This window comes from Miniopterus schreibersii, assembly GCF_964146895.1.
Source record: "Miniopterus schreibersii genome assembly, chromosome: 15".
NCBI classification, from domain to species: Eukaryota; Metazoa; Chordata; class Mammalia; order Chiroptera; family Miniopteridae; genus Miniopterus; species Miniopterus schreibersii.
The window spans coordinates 31,781,360-31,796,224 of record NC_138115.1 but is presented as its reverse complement, the minus strand read 5'-3'; the positions used below and the strand labels follow the sequence as shown (position 1 = coordinate 31,796,224).

The 14,865-nt window shown below is 44.7% G+C and overlaps 1 protein-coding gene across 1 annotated transcript in view; it reads left to right on the top strand.

Annotated features, from left to right (window-relative positions):
- Positions 1-14,865, top strand: part of NEK11 (NIMA related kinase 11) — a 132,634-nt gene that overhangs the window by 97,112 nt on the left and 20,657 nt on the right. Inside the window, exon 15 of the mRNA XM_081159842.1 lies at positions 10,952-11,048. Within this exon, the coding sequence (XP_081015968.1) occupies positions 10,952-11,048 (97 nt within the window). The remainder of the gene's footprint in view (positions 1-10,951; positions 11,049-14,865) is intronic.

The window sequence follows — 14,865 nt, the reverse complement described above, 5'->3', positions numbered from 1 at the left end:
TGTCTTTATTGATTTCAGAGAGAGGAAGGGAGAGGGAGAGAGACATAGAAACATCAATGATGAGAGTCATTGATCGGCTGCCTCCTGCACACCCCCTGCTGGGGATCGAGCCCGCAACCCGGGCTTGTGCCCTGACCGGGACTCGAACCGTGACCTCCTGGTTCATAGGTTGATGTTCAACCACTGAGCCATGCCAGCCGAGCAAATTTTTGTTCTTAAAATTACCGAGGACTTGCCTATAAGCTAAAATGAGAATAGCTTCATTCTCGATGTTCTCTCTTTTTCCAGCCGGCATGTGCTGGGCTGCCTGGCACTGTCGACGACAGGTACTGAGCTTCCTTGGGCCTGACACTATTTTTCTGCTCATTCTCAGCGTGTGTGTTGGACATTTAGGGAGGCCTGTGGGCTCAGCACCGTGTGAGGAGCTGGATGTTGAGACCCTTTGGGAACATGGTCCCAGCCACCAGGGGAGTCCTGGGCAAACCTGTGAAATCTTTGTAGCAATACCACAGAGCACCCCCTAGGTGCTTCTTTCCCACATGGGGGATGTATTGTCCCAGATGGAAGCAACTGATTTCTGAGGCCCTAAATTCCTCCTGAAATTTCCCCTGGGGTACAAGAAACAAGGCCAGCTGTGAACAGGATCCCGAGTGATCCAGGTAGAACTGGGAGAGGAGAATTGAGAAGGAATTGAAAAGAGAATGGGAAAGGCCAGAAATGAGGGCATGGGGGACAGCCAAGCACCTAGGCAGTGGCCATCTCACCAAGGGCAGATACTTTAAAACACGTGTACCCTATCCCCGCCCCCTTCTTCCCCTACAAGTGTTTATAAAACACATATGATAAGCCAGATATTACAGAGTGACGAAGAAGACAAGGTCCCTGTCTTAATGACTCCCAGTTGAGTCCGGGAGGGCAGTAATTACAGCTCATTGTGATGAGGGCAACACCTCCTGTGAATGAGGTAAGTGGAGGAAAAGGGCCCACTATGGGGGTGCAGCCCGGGGAAGGCTTCACAGAGGAGGGGAAGATTTGTAATTTCCTGTATCTGGGAGGGCAGGATATGCTCTTACTCACTGCAGTGTTCTCAGAATCTAACACAGACCCTGGTACATAGTATTTTTTAAAATAATCATTTGATGAATGAATGAAAAGATGAACAGAGTTGCCAAGCGGTCAGGAGGGGGAAGTCTTCTCTAGAAACGATCAAGCAGCAGGAAAGCTCAGAGGTGTGAAATAACTGATTATGTGCGTGGAACTATCAAGAAGCTTGGCGCTGCTGGAATATAAGGCGTTGGGAAGGAATAAGCAAACCTGGGTATATAGGGCCAAGGCCATGGGGAATCTTGCGGGCCAGGTTAAGGAACTTCATCTTTCTCCTCTCGATTAGGGTACCTGTACCACTGGTTTTTAAGCAGATCAGAAAAGATCCCCTTTAACAAACAATAAGAGGGATGCTTTGAAAGGAGTGACTTGAGATGGGGAGCTGGTTACGGGTTCTCATTACACAGACAATAGATAGTGTTTCTATGGCAACTGTTCAGGCCCATCACTACTCAGGAAGGACAGAAGACGACCTCTGTCTTCCCTTTCATCACACTTAGAAAGGAAAATTTTGTCAACTTATTGCTTAATAACCAGATTCTGAACCAAGGCAGCATATGAAGTTCAACTTTTTTGTTGTTGTTTGGGAAATTAGCTGCATTTCTAGAGAGAACTCATCAGCAGAATGTCACAAGTCCTTGGTGAACTACATTTATAAAAGTCTTGTTTTGTAAATCTAAACAGGATATTGTCACAGAACGAATTAGAATAAAACAGATACTACTTTGAAATCTCTCTGCCAATTAAGATTCCTTTGGTGTGCTGATATGTTTGATCGGTTTGGCTTTTTGAAAATTGTTACCCTTCGAGTCTTCCATTGAACTTTGGTAATAACTGTTTAATCTCTACTAAACAATGTGACTGATACAGACCAGAGAAGGCAACAGGGCTTCTGAATCCCTTAGAAACTCCCTTTGCTTAAGCTCTTCAAACTCTAAGCCGCTAAGTGTAGAGAAGCCTGACAGCCATTTAACCTTGCACTGCGGTGCTTTTCACCTTGAAAGAAAAGAGCGCCTCAAAATAATTACCACGATGTCCACATAGTGTTTTATCTTTGGTTACTGACACACTGAAACCACTACTTTAGGAGGTGAGGAGGGAGGTTTGGGATCATAAACCACTTGGCTCTTTTTGATGGGAATGCACAGTATTTGTTTGCCACTATCCCTTCTGTTTATGCATTAGAGAGATTTAATAGTGTCTATAAGTTCTTTAAAACCTAAAAGGATGCAACAGATTAGAATTAGTGCCAATTTACAGAGAACCTGCTATCTGTCTGTTTCCATGCCAGACCCATTCATGGCAGATGTGCGGTGATGGGAAGGGAGTAGGGAAAAGGCTCTGTAATATAAATAAATCCCTAAAACAATATTATTAATCATTCTTAGTATCAACTCTTAGCGAAGGACATTCTATATATTATAATTACCTAGAAAAAAAGTTCCAGTAATCAAGTTTACCTAATTAAGAGAGAATCTCAGCAATCATGCACTCATTTATTACTCACACATTATGATTTCATCAACGTTAATGTACTTTGCAGAGGAATGGCATTAGTTCACAGGGAGAGGTTAGGCCTGCATCCTGACACTAAAAGCTTCGATTTCAGAGAACAACCAAGACAGGGGCCTAAATAACTGTACAACAAGGGATCAGGGATTCAACAAATGTGGATATTGCTTTCAGTTTGGGGGACAGAAGTCATCAGGGAAGCCCGAAGAAGGTCGCGTCTGAGATCCTTCCTGATAGACGGATAAATGCGGCCATGAGGAGATGAGGGGAGGAGGCCCCGCAGCTGCAAGGGCCAAGATGAGGTGCACAGAGGGACCCCGCGGGACCCGCAGGCTTTGCTGGGCACGGAGAGCGCTTCCATTCGGTGCTATTCGCCTGCATCATCACACCTGTGAACATGGCATGAGCTATCTTGGTAGCTAATTTTTATATTTTTCCTAAACAAATGAAGTCTTCTTTTCCTTGAAAAAGGTGTTTGCTAGGATCTTTACAGTTTGTTAAAAATGATGATGAAGTTACATATTCATTGCCATGAAAGGTGTTATAAAGTGTACAAGCCATAGCTGACACACACACTCACACACACACACACGTGCACACACATTTGGAAATACCTAAGTGTCGGTGAGGTTCCCTGAGTGGCTTTCCTCTCTGTTTTCTAATCTGTCTGCAATGAACAGGGATGACTTATGTGATTCTTTTCTACGGAAAGAAGAGGGAGTACTGATGCACCTACCTAAGTATTTCAGTGGATCTTGAAGCCAGCCCAACCTGCGGTTACGGAAGAGCAGGTTTTGTTTCTAAAGCTAAGAATCTCCACGTTGGCAGTCTAGACTCAAACTCCCCTAACCCTGGCTTCTGTCTCCATGGGGTAACCACACCTGAAAATGTTAGGGTCTGGCTTTCACAAGCCTCTTCTTAACCTGTATACACATTTCATTGCTTATTAAACAAGATACTCCTTTTTTTTTTTACTGATAGGTGCTATTCTTAGAAACTTTCTTCTGGTATATTCAAAAGGAAATGAGCATTTTCAAACCTGTAAACTCCTGTTGTTTTTAATCTCCCATACAATTCAGTTGAATATTTGTTGCATGAAATAACCATGTAGTAAAAATAGAAACTTTATTGATTTTCTGCCTTCTGGTATTATCTCCCCTGCCAGTAGTAAGTTTGTTTTCCCGAGATGCCCCACCTTCTTCCAACTAATATAATTTTGGTGGAGGCAGTGGGGCGCTGTTTGTTTATTGAGAAGCTGTGCTGTGCAAAACATTAGGGGGGGCTGCCATGTGGGGGAGGGAGGCAATGTCATAAATTTACCTTGGTTCTTTATCAACGACAAAGAACCTTGAAAGAGGTTGTTGCATTTAAGCTTTACTGGAGTCCCAAAAGTTTATTTTTTTATGCAGGTAAAAAAAGTGAGCCATAGAAGTTTTGTAACTTACCAAACATCAGAAACTCAAACCCTAGTCTTCTAAGCAACTCACACACTCGTCCTGATGTGCCCAGGTCCCTTCCGTCTGGAGGCTTCTGGAGGTGCTCCTTCCTGGGCCACCTGCTTCCCCTTCCCTCCTGTCTGCTTTCTTCTCCAGGCTGCTCAAGTGGTTGGGCCACAGCTGGTGCTGCAGGGCTGACACCCTCCTTAGGTGGTGGCTTGTGCCCTGGGCCCTTAGAAACAATTCTCTGAAAGACACAGGGATGTGGGAGTGGGGTAGGAATGGTTATATTTTTTTCACTTTTATTATCGCTTTTATCAAATACTCAGCTTGTTAAAGGCACCAAGACAACCACCTCCGTGTCCCCACACCCTCCAATCCCAGTTCCCATTTGTCAGGGCTTGGGTTCCTAAGGAAGCAGCCTCTGACAAGGAGTCGAATGGACAGGACATCCATTCCCGAGGGCCCTCAGGATTGACCCCTGAGGACAGGAGAGGACAGAGCAGGATGAGGCAGGGGCACAGAGAGCCCGGATACAGGCCTGAGGAGCCTTTCCCAGACCATGGGGAGCGCTGGGCTCATCAGAATTGTCCGTGAGTCATAGAAGTTTTGTAACTTACCAAACGCATACCCTCTCCTGATGTGCCCAGGTCCCTTCCGTCTGAAAGCTTCTGGAGGTGCTGCTTCCTGGGCCACCTGAGGAGCCTTCCTACTCTGCCATGATCAGCGATTCGTTGTGGGCAGTATGAGGGGAGCATAGTCTTGGGCAAGGCGGCTTTCTACAGCCGAGGCCGCAGCGGGAGGCTCAATGTCTCGGGCGCTCCCAGCAGCTGGGCAACAAGTCCTTCTTTGAAGGGAGATGTGGTCAGCGTCTCTCCATCCCTGGGGCATTGGCGTATGACACAGACCAGAGTGCTTTGCAGATCCTTAGACAATTTTATTGACATCCTGAGGTCCACTGTCATCGCAGGAGAAGCTCAAGGAAAAATCTTCACACAAATGTAGTTCAGCCAAGCCTCCCAGCAGAGTGGAACAGCTTTCTCAATGCCTTGCTGGCCATGGCCCTTTTATAATAAGCCACAGGGGCCATCATCTGGAGAGGTGGTGAAATGAGATAGCAGATGTAATGTTCTCCCAAAATTTCAATCTTTGGAGGAGGGATTTTGCATGATGATCTCCTGATTTTTCAAAATCAGCACACGGAAGTTCTTATCTGGATGTGGTGCTTCTTGGAAGAGCACTCATGTGGGAGTCAGGAAACCACAGTTGTAGTCCAGATTCTGGCCCTCTCCTTATAGCTCTGTGACCTTGGGCGGTCGGTCATACAGCCTCTCTCGGCCTCACTTCCCCTATCCATAAGGTGATGTCACTTGGCTTAAAGGTCTGTGGGCACCTCCAACTCAGAATCATGATGATTCTCGATCACGTAGGTGAGGTTTGGTAAACCACAGTCCATAGGCCACATCGGCTCACTACCTGTTTTCATCAATAACATTTTACCGGAACACAGTCATACTCATTCACTTATCTATTGTCTATGGCAGAGTTGAGTGGTTGCAACAGAGATGGTTTGGCTTGCAAAGCCTAAAATATTTACTACTTGGCCCTTTACAGGAAAAGTTTGTCAACCCCTAGGCCAACCTTCGGTCACATACTTTTCTAAAGAGTAGGAGAACATGGCCCATGAGAACATGCCTTTGCAATAATTTGGGCAAAGAGGGGTGTCTTCAAATCATAGTTATTTCCTGAGCATTTCTCAGGCAACTGAGAGAAAGGGGGGGGGTTAAAAGGAGTTTAGGTGTGAAGCCTTCTGTTTGTGCTGTGCACCAAGGGCAATACCTGCGAAGATTCCTGACTAAGCAGTGTCCCAGGTGCTTAAGTGAGATCTCGCTTGCCAAAATATCCATCCCCGCAGCCCTGCATCAGCTCTTTATTACCCACATGGCAGGATGCTTACTTAGCAGGGAGGGCAAATGCAGGTTTTTATTATCAAGGTCGTTTGTTCAGCAGCTGAAGTGAATAAAGGGAAATTTTGGAAGAAATGAGAGAGCCCCTGTCTGCTGGTGAAATGTCAGAGTCATCAAGCTATCACTCCTTCGGGGAAAACAGCTCTGCGGTGAGAGGCCGTAGGAGTAGGAGGGATCCTGACAGCGGTGCTGTTATGAGCTGTGCTCTGTGTTCTTTAGAAACACCACTTCTAGCTGCTTAATGTCTTTTCATATCATTTTGTTTTCATCTCATTGTCAAAACGTCCCCATGGGGTAGTGTCACATATTATAACCCTCATCATCCTAAAATTCACAGGTGGGGAAAGAGCTCAGGATGATTTTGCCTGATGTTCTATGATGCCTGGAGCATTTCTTGCTGGTCCCGGCCATTTGCTTCCTAACATGTGGTCCCTTGGATTGCTCTTTATCTTTGTCAGTGTAAGTGTTGCCTTCCCAAGAGAATCTTATCCCCCTGGAGGTCCAGGGACGTGTCTTATGCCAGATTACAGAACGGTTGAAATGAGAGAAGGCCTTCCGTCTAATGAAACCACTTAAATGTAAAATGAGGAAACTGAGGCCCAGGGAGGTGACCTGAGGGGCATGCAGCTGTGGAGAGTAGAAGCGGAGCTGTGACTGTGGTTCCCTAACTTTAAGGCCAGTGCTTTTCCCCAGACCCTCGTATGCCCCGTTGCATGCCCCGTACCTAGCACCGTGTCTCAGGTCTGTGTACTCAGTAGTGCTCCAGGTGACCATCTAGGGAGAGGGCCTGTCTACCCCGATCAGTCACAAGCTCTTTATGGGTTAAGGACCACAGACACCACTTACATTACCTTTGATTTTAACTCCCGTCTTTTGAACATCTGAAATATATGCCTTACCTTGAGAAACTAGAAAAAAGATGCGCAAAGTAAACCCAGAGCAAGCAGAAGGGAGGAAATAATAAAGTCCAGAGTGGAAGCCAATTAAGTAACAATAGAGGACATCAATGAGACCAAAAATCGGTTCTTTGAAAAGATCAACAAAGCTGATCCATCTTTAGCCACGCTGACCAACAAGAAAGAAGACTCAATACATCCGGCGTGAAGGGCATACATTACTATCAACCTTAGAGAAATGAAAAGGATTGCGAGGGCATAGCAAGAACAACAGTATGCCAGCAAGTTCAATAACTGAGATTAGATGGACACAATTCTAGAAAGACTCAAGGATGGAAGCTAAAGAAGAAAGAGAAATTTGAATAGTAGATGGAAATAGTAATTTAAAAACTGCCAGCAAAAAACAAAACAAAAACCCAAGCCCAAGTTGCTTCACAAGTGAATTCAACCAAATATTCAAAGAAGAATTAATACTAGTCATTTACAGACTCTTCCAGAAGGCGGAACAGGGGAGAACACTACCACACTCATTCTACGAGGCCATTCTTTGATACCGTAATCAGACAAAGACGTCACAAGAAAAATAACAAAAGTACAGACCAATGTCCATTTTGCATATGATTATATGTGCAAAGATCCTCAGCAAGCTGCTGGTAAACCAAATCCAGCAACATAACCAAATGGGATTTATTCCAGGAATGCAAGGGTGGTCCGGCGTCAGAAAATCAATTAGTGTGGCACGCCATATGAATAGAATTAGGGACAAAAACCAGATGACATCTCAATTGTTGCAGAAAAAATATTTGACAAAACCTAACACCCTTTCTTGACAAAAACATTCAACAAACTAGGAATAGAAAAGAACTTCCTAAACCCGATAAAGGGCATCTTTGAAAACATCTACAGCTAATTCATACTTAGTGGTGTAAGACTGAATGTTTTTCCCCTCGGATTAGGAACGTGACAAAGATGTCTTCTCTCACCACTCCTGTTTAGCACGGCTGCCCTCGATTCCCGTGGGCTCTGGGCACAGCTGGGAGACAGTCTGGGTTAGGTGGGGCCCTTGGGCCCGTGAGGGTCTGTCCCTGGGGGAAAATGACATTAAATGTCCAATAAAAACTCCATGGCAGGTCCAGAGAGAGATGTAGAAGAAAGAATCAGCTTTTCTCTTGCTTTTTGAACAAGGGGCCCTGCATTGTCATGTAGCTCTGGGCCCCACCAGTTATGTAGCTGGCCTGTCTAGAGTCTTGCCACTTAAAATGTCCCAGGACCAGTATCACCTGTGAGCTTATTAGAAATACAGACTCTCGGGTCCCACCCACACCCACTAAATCAGAACCTGCATTTTAAAAGTTCCCTGGGCTGGCAGGTCCAAGGTGGCAGCATGGGCCGACTCCCTGGGTGATTCGTATCACATTGAAGTCTGAGAAACCATGGTCTTGAACACACTCGGGCTTCAGTGACCTGATAGTGAAGCCTGTGATTCTCGCCCCTGTTTGTATCATGATTGCTAAATGTGCTGTCCATTTTCTACACATAAACACAACTGCTACTCATGTGGGAAGGTGGGATGGAGAGGGAAAAGGGTGTGGCCGTGAGAAATACTGAAAAACAAATTGCTCTGTGCACCAAGCTTTGCCAGTCCTATTACTAGAAATTCTATTTGCCCTGTTCTCCACTTTTGGGCTCAAGGTTTAGCATCTTTCCCAGCAATACTGAGGGTCTTACTGAGGGGAACAGTGGCCAAACGAAAATCAGCCGCAGCTCCTGGAAATTGCTTTGGCCTTTATTTGCATAAGCCTTCAGGACCTGCTGGCTCTCTCTGGGAGAGACGGGAAGGCAGCACCTTCCTTTCAGTCCTGGCAGAACTGATTTCGAGCTTGCATGTTGCTTGGCACCGTGTGGTTGGTTGTTGTTCTAATAACGTCTCAGGTTCCAGGAAAGATGATTATAAAAAGCAACCAACATAAACATGAGCTGGACCCCATGCCTCCTCCCTCCCCCCGCTCACAGGGCCTTCCCTGAAGAGAAGCTGGTGTCCCCGCCAGAGCCCTGGGCGGGGAAGTGCTGAAGCTGCCGTCTGATGACAGCGATGCTAGGGCAGGTTTCCTCTCAGGGCGTGGAAAGGCCACCTCTAGGAGTGAAGGGAATCAGGCGTTGGTACTGCTGTGTTAACGTGAGGGCGAAGCTGGTGATGCACCAGGAAGGGGGGGTTGTTCATTTAACTAACTGCAACGTGCCCTCTACCTGTTGATCCAGTGATTCCGCATCTAAGGATCTAGGCTGAGGAAAGATCGGAGATTCCGACAAAGAGCTTGGGGGGATGGTATTCACCCCAGTGATATCTATGAAAGCGAGAAGTTCAGAATGGGATTGGAATTTGCATTTAATTTGTTAAATTTTAAATAATCTAAGAAATATAAGCATAAATTCACAAATTTATATTAAATATATAAACTTAATAATTTATAATTTATTTAAATAAATTTTATTTTAAAATAAAATAAAAAATTATTAAAATAAATTTATAATTTATTTATGAATTTAAACATAAATTTAAGAAAATGAGCAGCATGTAGAGTTGTCTCTTGGTCAGAGAGCACTGGTGTGCACTGGGCACTTATTACAGCAGGGAATTAGATAGAACTGGTTCTGCCCTCTGGAGCTTACAGTCTGGTGGAAGAAAGAGAAAAATCAATAGTAATTGCATCATTACAGGGTGAATAGTACTGTTGTTGGTGCTATGCGAGTACAAGGGAGGACCAACTACCCCAGCCCTGGGGAATCAAGGAGGACTTCCTGAAAGAAGTTACATCCAATAATTATATTGTATTGCGTTACAGTGCACTTTACTGTATTTTCTTGCATGGCATCAGATGATTGATTGATAGATGATAGATAGATGATAGATAGATAGATAGATAGATAGATAGATAGATAGAGATAGATAGATAGATAGATAGATAGATAGATAGATAGATAGATAGATAGATAAATAGATAGATTGATTGATTTACTAAATGTAACGTGGAGTTTGGCTCTCACACTTCCTCATGTGGTCCCTAAATCAAACAGTCATGTGTTATATGAGATCTGTTGGGAAAAGAGTGGGAATTTCCAAGCTTGAGTCCCTTCTCTGATGTAACAATGACATGGATACAATTTATAAATGAATATTAGGGTGTTAAAATTTTTTCCTAATGAGGCACCTTGTGGGAGATCTAAGGAGCTCACAGGAGGACTCTGCCCCCAGCTCCAGCGAGCACCCATGCACAGACTCAGCTCTGGATTACCCTGAGCCCTGGACCAGGGGCCAGCTTTTGCTTCTCAATGGAAAGTAGTGTTGTTTCAGTCGGTGGACTGTTTCTTTCCCTTCATTTCCAACATGTTTTGTACAAGCCTCCAGGGCATCTCTGTAAAAGCCGTGGCTCACTCAGCAGCTTTCGTAACACCGCAGCTTTCATTGACAAGTCTTTTCCTTCTGAACCCAACCTTGGCCTTCTGCTCCATGCTGCTGAAGTTCAAGGCTGCAGATGACCTCCTGGTCAGCATCTAGTTTTCCACTGCAGAAAAGCTAATGCTCAGGTGTGGGGTTAAGGTAAAGGGAAAACTAAGTTTATTAGCAAAAATCCCTGTCATCAGAAGCAAATATCCACTGCTGAATATTCTGCAAATATTCTGCTGAAAGAAACTGGCCAAAGGCTCCCCAAGAATGATTGCTGCTCTATACACTCATTTCTCCCTGAGTTTTCCAGTATAAAAAGCCAACCTTTTAAATAACTGTGCTCTGTTTAAATAATACTTTTTGAGAGCAGCTTGGTGCTGAAATTCCTCATGCATATTAAAAGTGTAAATAATCTTGTCATTTGGAATAAATCTCCTTAACGCGCACGGCGTCGCTGAGTTCCTCTCTAATTAATGTGATATTACCTTGTGGCAAAGGTGGATTGGCTGCTGTTTTCTGATTGCCCTTGATGTTGCCTTGAAGATGCTGGAGTGCTGGCGAAGTCAATAAAGGCTGTGCATTGATTTTCAGATACAAGGACGGTCACCGGTGCAGTTCCAGACATGTCGCCAGAACCAACAATTTCCAACAGTGCGATGACCAGGACCAAGATGCAACGCGCGAGGGGGTGAGTAGCATGCGGCCTGAGCCCTAGGACAGGGCGGTGTTAGGACAGACTGGCAGTGTCACCGCGTCACGCGATGCTTCTCCAGCAGCTGTTTTCCTGCACGCAACAGTGCATAGGCCTGAATTCAAAGGCCTGAATCTGCAGCAGAATTCACATGTTGAAATCCTAACACCCAAAGGTGCTGTGCTGGTAAGTGAGGCCTCTGGGAGGTGCTTAAACCATGAGAGCAGAGCCCTCAAGCTCGGTATGAGTGCCGGGTAAGAGTCCCCGCAGCGTTCCCGTGTCCCGGTCACCACGGGAGGACACGGTGAGAAGGCAGCGGCTACGAACCAGAAGGAGGGCCTTCGTTAGAAGGGGATCCTACTGGCACCTTAATCTTGGACTTCCCAGTCTCCAGAAATGCGAATTATAAATTTCTATTTATAAGCTGCGCAGCCTCTGGTGCGTGGTTATGTCAGCCCCAAACAGACTGAGACAGCACCTGGTGCAGGCTTCTTGGCTAAGAAGAGACACCCGGTCTCCGAGTCTGACTTCTCTTGTACAGCTCGGGTTCCTGGCCAGGGGTTGCTAAATCCCCTCTGTAAAGGGCTAGACAGCAAATCTTCGGCTCTGTGGACCGTATGGTTTTTGTCACAGCTACTCGACTCTGCTGTTGTAACACAAGAGCAGCCGTAGACAATAAGTGAATGAGCATGGCTGTGCTTCAATAAAGCATTACTTTCAGACTGAAATTTGAATTTCATATAGCTTTCAGGTATCACAAAGTATTATTCTCCTTTTGATTCTGCCCCATGCATTTAAAAATAATATATGGTGAAGGAAGGAGACTTGACTTTGGGTGGTGAACACACAATGCAATATACAGATGATGTATTATAGAATTGTACACTTGAAACCTATATAATGTTATTAACCAATGTCATTCCAATAAATTTAATAAAATTTTAAAAATAGCTAAATAAATAAATAATATAAAAATGATTCTTAGCTCATAAGACATACAGATACAGGTGGCCGGCCAGATTTGGCCTGTGGGCTGTATTGCCTATGGAGCCCTCCTATAGATGTTCCAACTCAGAAACTTATCCCTAAAATCTGCTTCCTGTATAGGGAAGTTTGGCAAAAATTATTTTTCAGTCCATTTGCATTTATATTGTTCTTGCAGCACATCATCCTCTAAGTTAATGTTTGAAAAAAATGGAGAAAAAGTGCTGAAAATTATTTTCAAACCTAAAGCTGGGAGTGTAGAGAGATGCTTATTGTTTTCAAGTCCCGCCTATACCTGAGTGGCCACATAGTAACACAGCTGCCATGGCAACCAGGGGTTCCCAGGAACGGGAGGTGAGGGAGTTTGGACCAAACTTTCCCACCTCCACCTACCTCCACTTCTCCTTGCTAGACGATTATGGAGGAGGCTTTGCTAATCTCCCAGTCGATAATCTTCAAAGAAAAGCAACTCACTTATTTCACCCTTAAAATTTAATAATATGTCAGATTTTTTATATAACAACTTCATTATTTTGCTAAGTGCACAGCATCCCATTTCCTAGCATATTATGAAACGTTTTAAATAATTAAAATGAAACTAGTTTTGCCAAAACAAATGACCGAGACATATTCCGGGGGTTCTGTTCCTGCTGTGTTGTTTTCCCTGCCTGGCTGGATTGACCAAGCATTGCCCAGCTCTTGCTCTCGTGTGGATCGGGGCAGTGTGGGCGACTCCCCCACGGATGGTATGGCTCCTTTGATAGAATCGCCCTTATATTCCATCACAAAGCTCTGTACCCTCCCAGAAGAGAATTTTCACTTGTTCTTTGACCCCTCCCCTAGGATGTCCATGAGGCTTTAAACTCAAGCTGTCCAAAACTGAACCCCCGATTTTCCTACCAAACCTGCTCCCCCTACAGCCATCTTTACATAAGAATGGTGGGACCTAGGTAGGAGCCAACCTTCCAGCCCAGTCCCCGGTGCCCCTAAGGCTTCATCATGTCCTACTGAGAGGAAACGGAGCTCGGTGAGGAAGGTGAGGAGCAATGCATGTGATCAGTCTGCCATGTTTCTTCAAGTTCCCGCCCCTGGGAGACCCTGGGGCTGAGCGGTATTAATATATGCGTGTCAGGCATAGAGGAGATCCCAGCATGGTGGTCAAGAGGGAGATGTGGGGTGGGGGACACTGACTGCTGGGATTGACATCCCTGCTTATAGTCAGTCACTCGCGTGTATCCTTGGACAAATTATCCAGCCTCCTTTGCCTGAGATTCATCATCTGTAAAGTGGGGCTAATAATGTTTCCCACCTCATGGGGCTGTTGTGAGGGTTACTTGAAATCATGAATGTATGAAATGCACATAGGATAGTTCATGGCACATAGTAAGTGCTGAATACATGTTAACAACTTATAATAGGCTCTCAATGCACATGTGGTTACTTCCTCTTGGAAAGCCCCCAAGCCAAGTATCTGAAGGTGTTGGCGTGTACTAGTCTGTTAAGTGATGTGTTATTCCTGAAGGCATCTGCGGGCGAAGAAGGCATCTGTGAAAATATTTATAAGCTGTTTTTTTTCAGTATGCAAAGAAGGAGTGCCAATTCTCTGGGAAATTTTCATAAAGTCATTGAATATAAAAGCCAGCCATTTCCCATCCTTCAACACTTGGCTTCCTGTCCTGGCCACTTCTTACTGCTGCTGGGAAATCACTCCACAAATGCAGCACCCCTGCTGGAGCTCAGGCAGCACTCAACTCTCCGCAGTAGTTAGGTGGCGCCACTCAGAGTCATGGAATGTCAGCAGAATCACAAGAAATCAGCATTGACTTCCTTTCTGGCTGAGTCGTTTCCATGGACTTTGGAAGAGAAGTTGCTGTTCGTGGATGGATGGATGGATGGATGGATGGATGGATGGATGGATGGATGGATGGATGGAAGGATGGATGGTTGGATGGTGGATGGATAGGCCTTTGTGACTTTATGGGCCTCCTGAAGACTCTACCCTCAGGGCAGGGGTTTCTGTTGTAAAGAGTTTTGTTTACCCCCTTGAGCTGGAGTTGATTCCAGGCCTGGCTTCAGGCTTCCACTGGAGGCCAAAGAGGTGAACTGTGGAATGACTGCTGCTCAGCTTTCAACTCTGAGGGTAGTGACACACTGTTGCCAAGGGACCAATTCTTTAATTTGCACAGGCCAACATAATGTATTCTGTCATGAGGATTTGTTCAATCTGAATGAATAATTCTCGGTCTTATATATCTAGTGATCTCTCTAGTGTCCTTGGCCTTGCTAGTTAAAGTGTGGTCCACAGACCAGCAGCATTGATATCACCTGGAAGCTTGTGAGAAATGCAGAATCTCTGGTCTCACCTCTCCTGCATCAGAATCTGTAGTTGAATGAACTTTCTGGAGATTCATGCTCACATTATAGTTTGAGAAGCACTGGCTCAAGAGGACTTTCACCCTGGGAGGAGTTTGTTACCAGAGTATGAATTGGGGTCAATCTTTTTTTTTAAATAATTAAATTTATTGAGGGAATTTTTTTTTTTTAATTTTATGGCTCATCCTTTCATTTTCTAAATATATTCAAATAAAATATACATATTCAAATAAATGCACCTTCCCTGTCACTTCTTAAGAAATTGGTAGCATATTATATAAACTTTTGTCAGCTTCACTTAGCAACATATCCCATTATTTAGTAATATCTGGCAATATATTTCATTGCTCTCTTATAGCTTTCAAGTTCTCCTTTGTGTGGATGTACTCTTGTTTATTAAACCCGTTCCCTAGGTGGACATGTGGGTTTTTCTAGTCTTTAGCTATTACGGATAGGA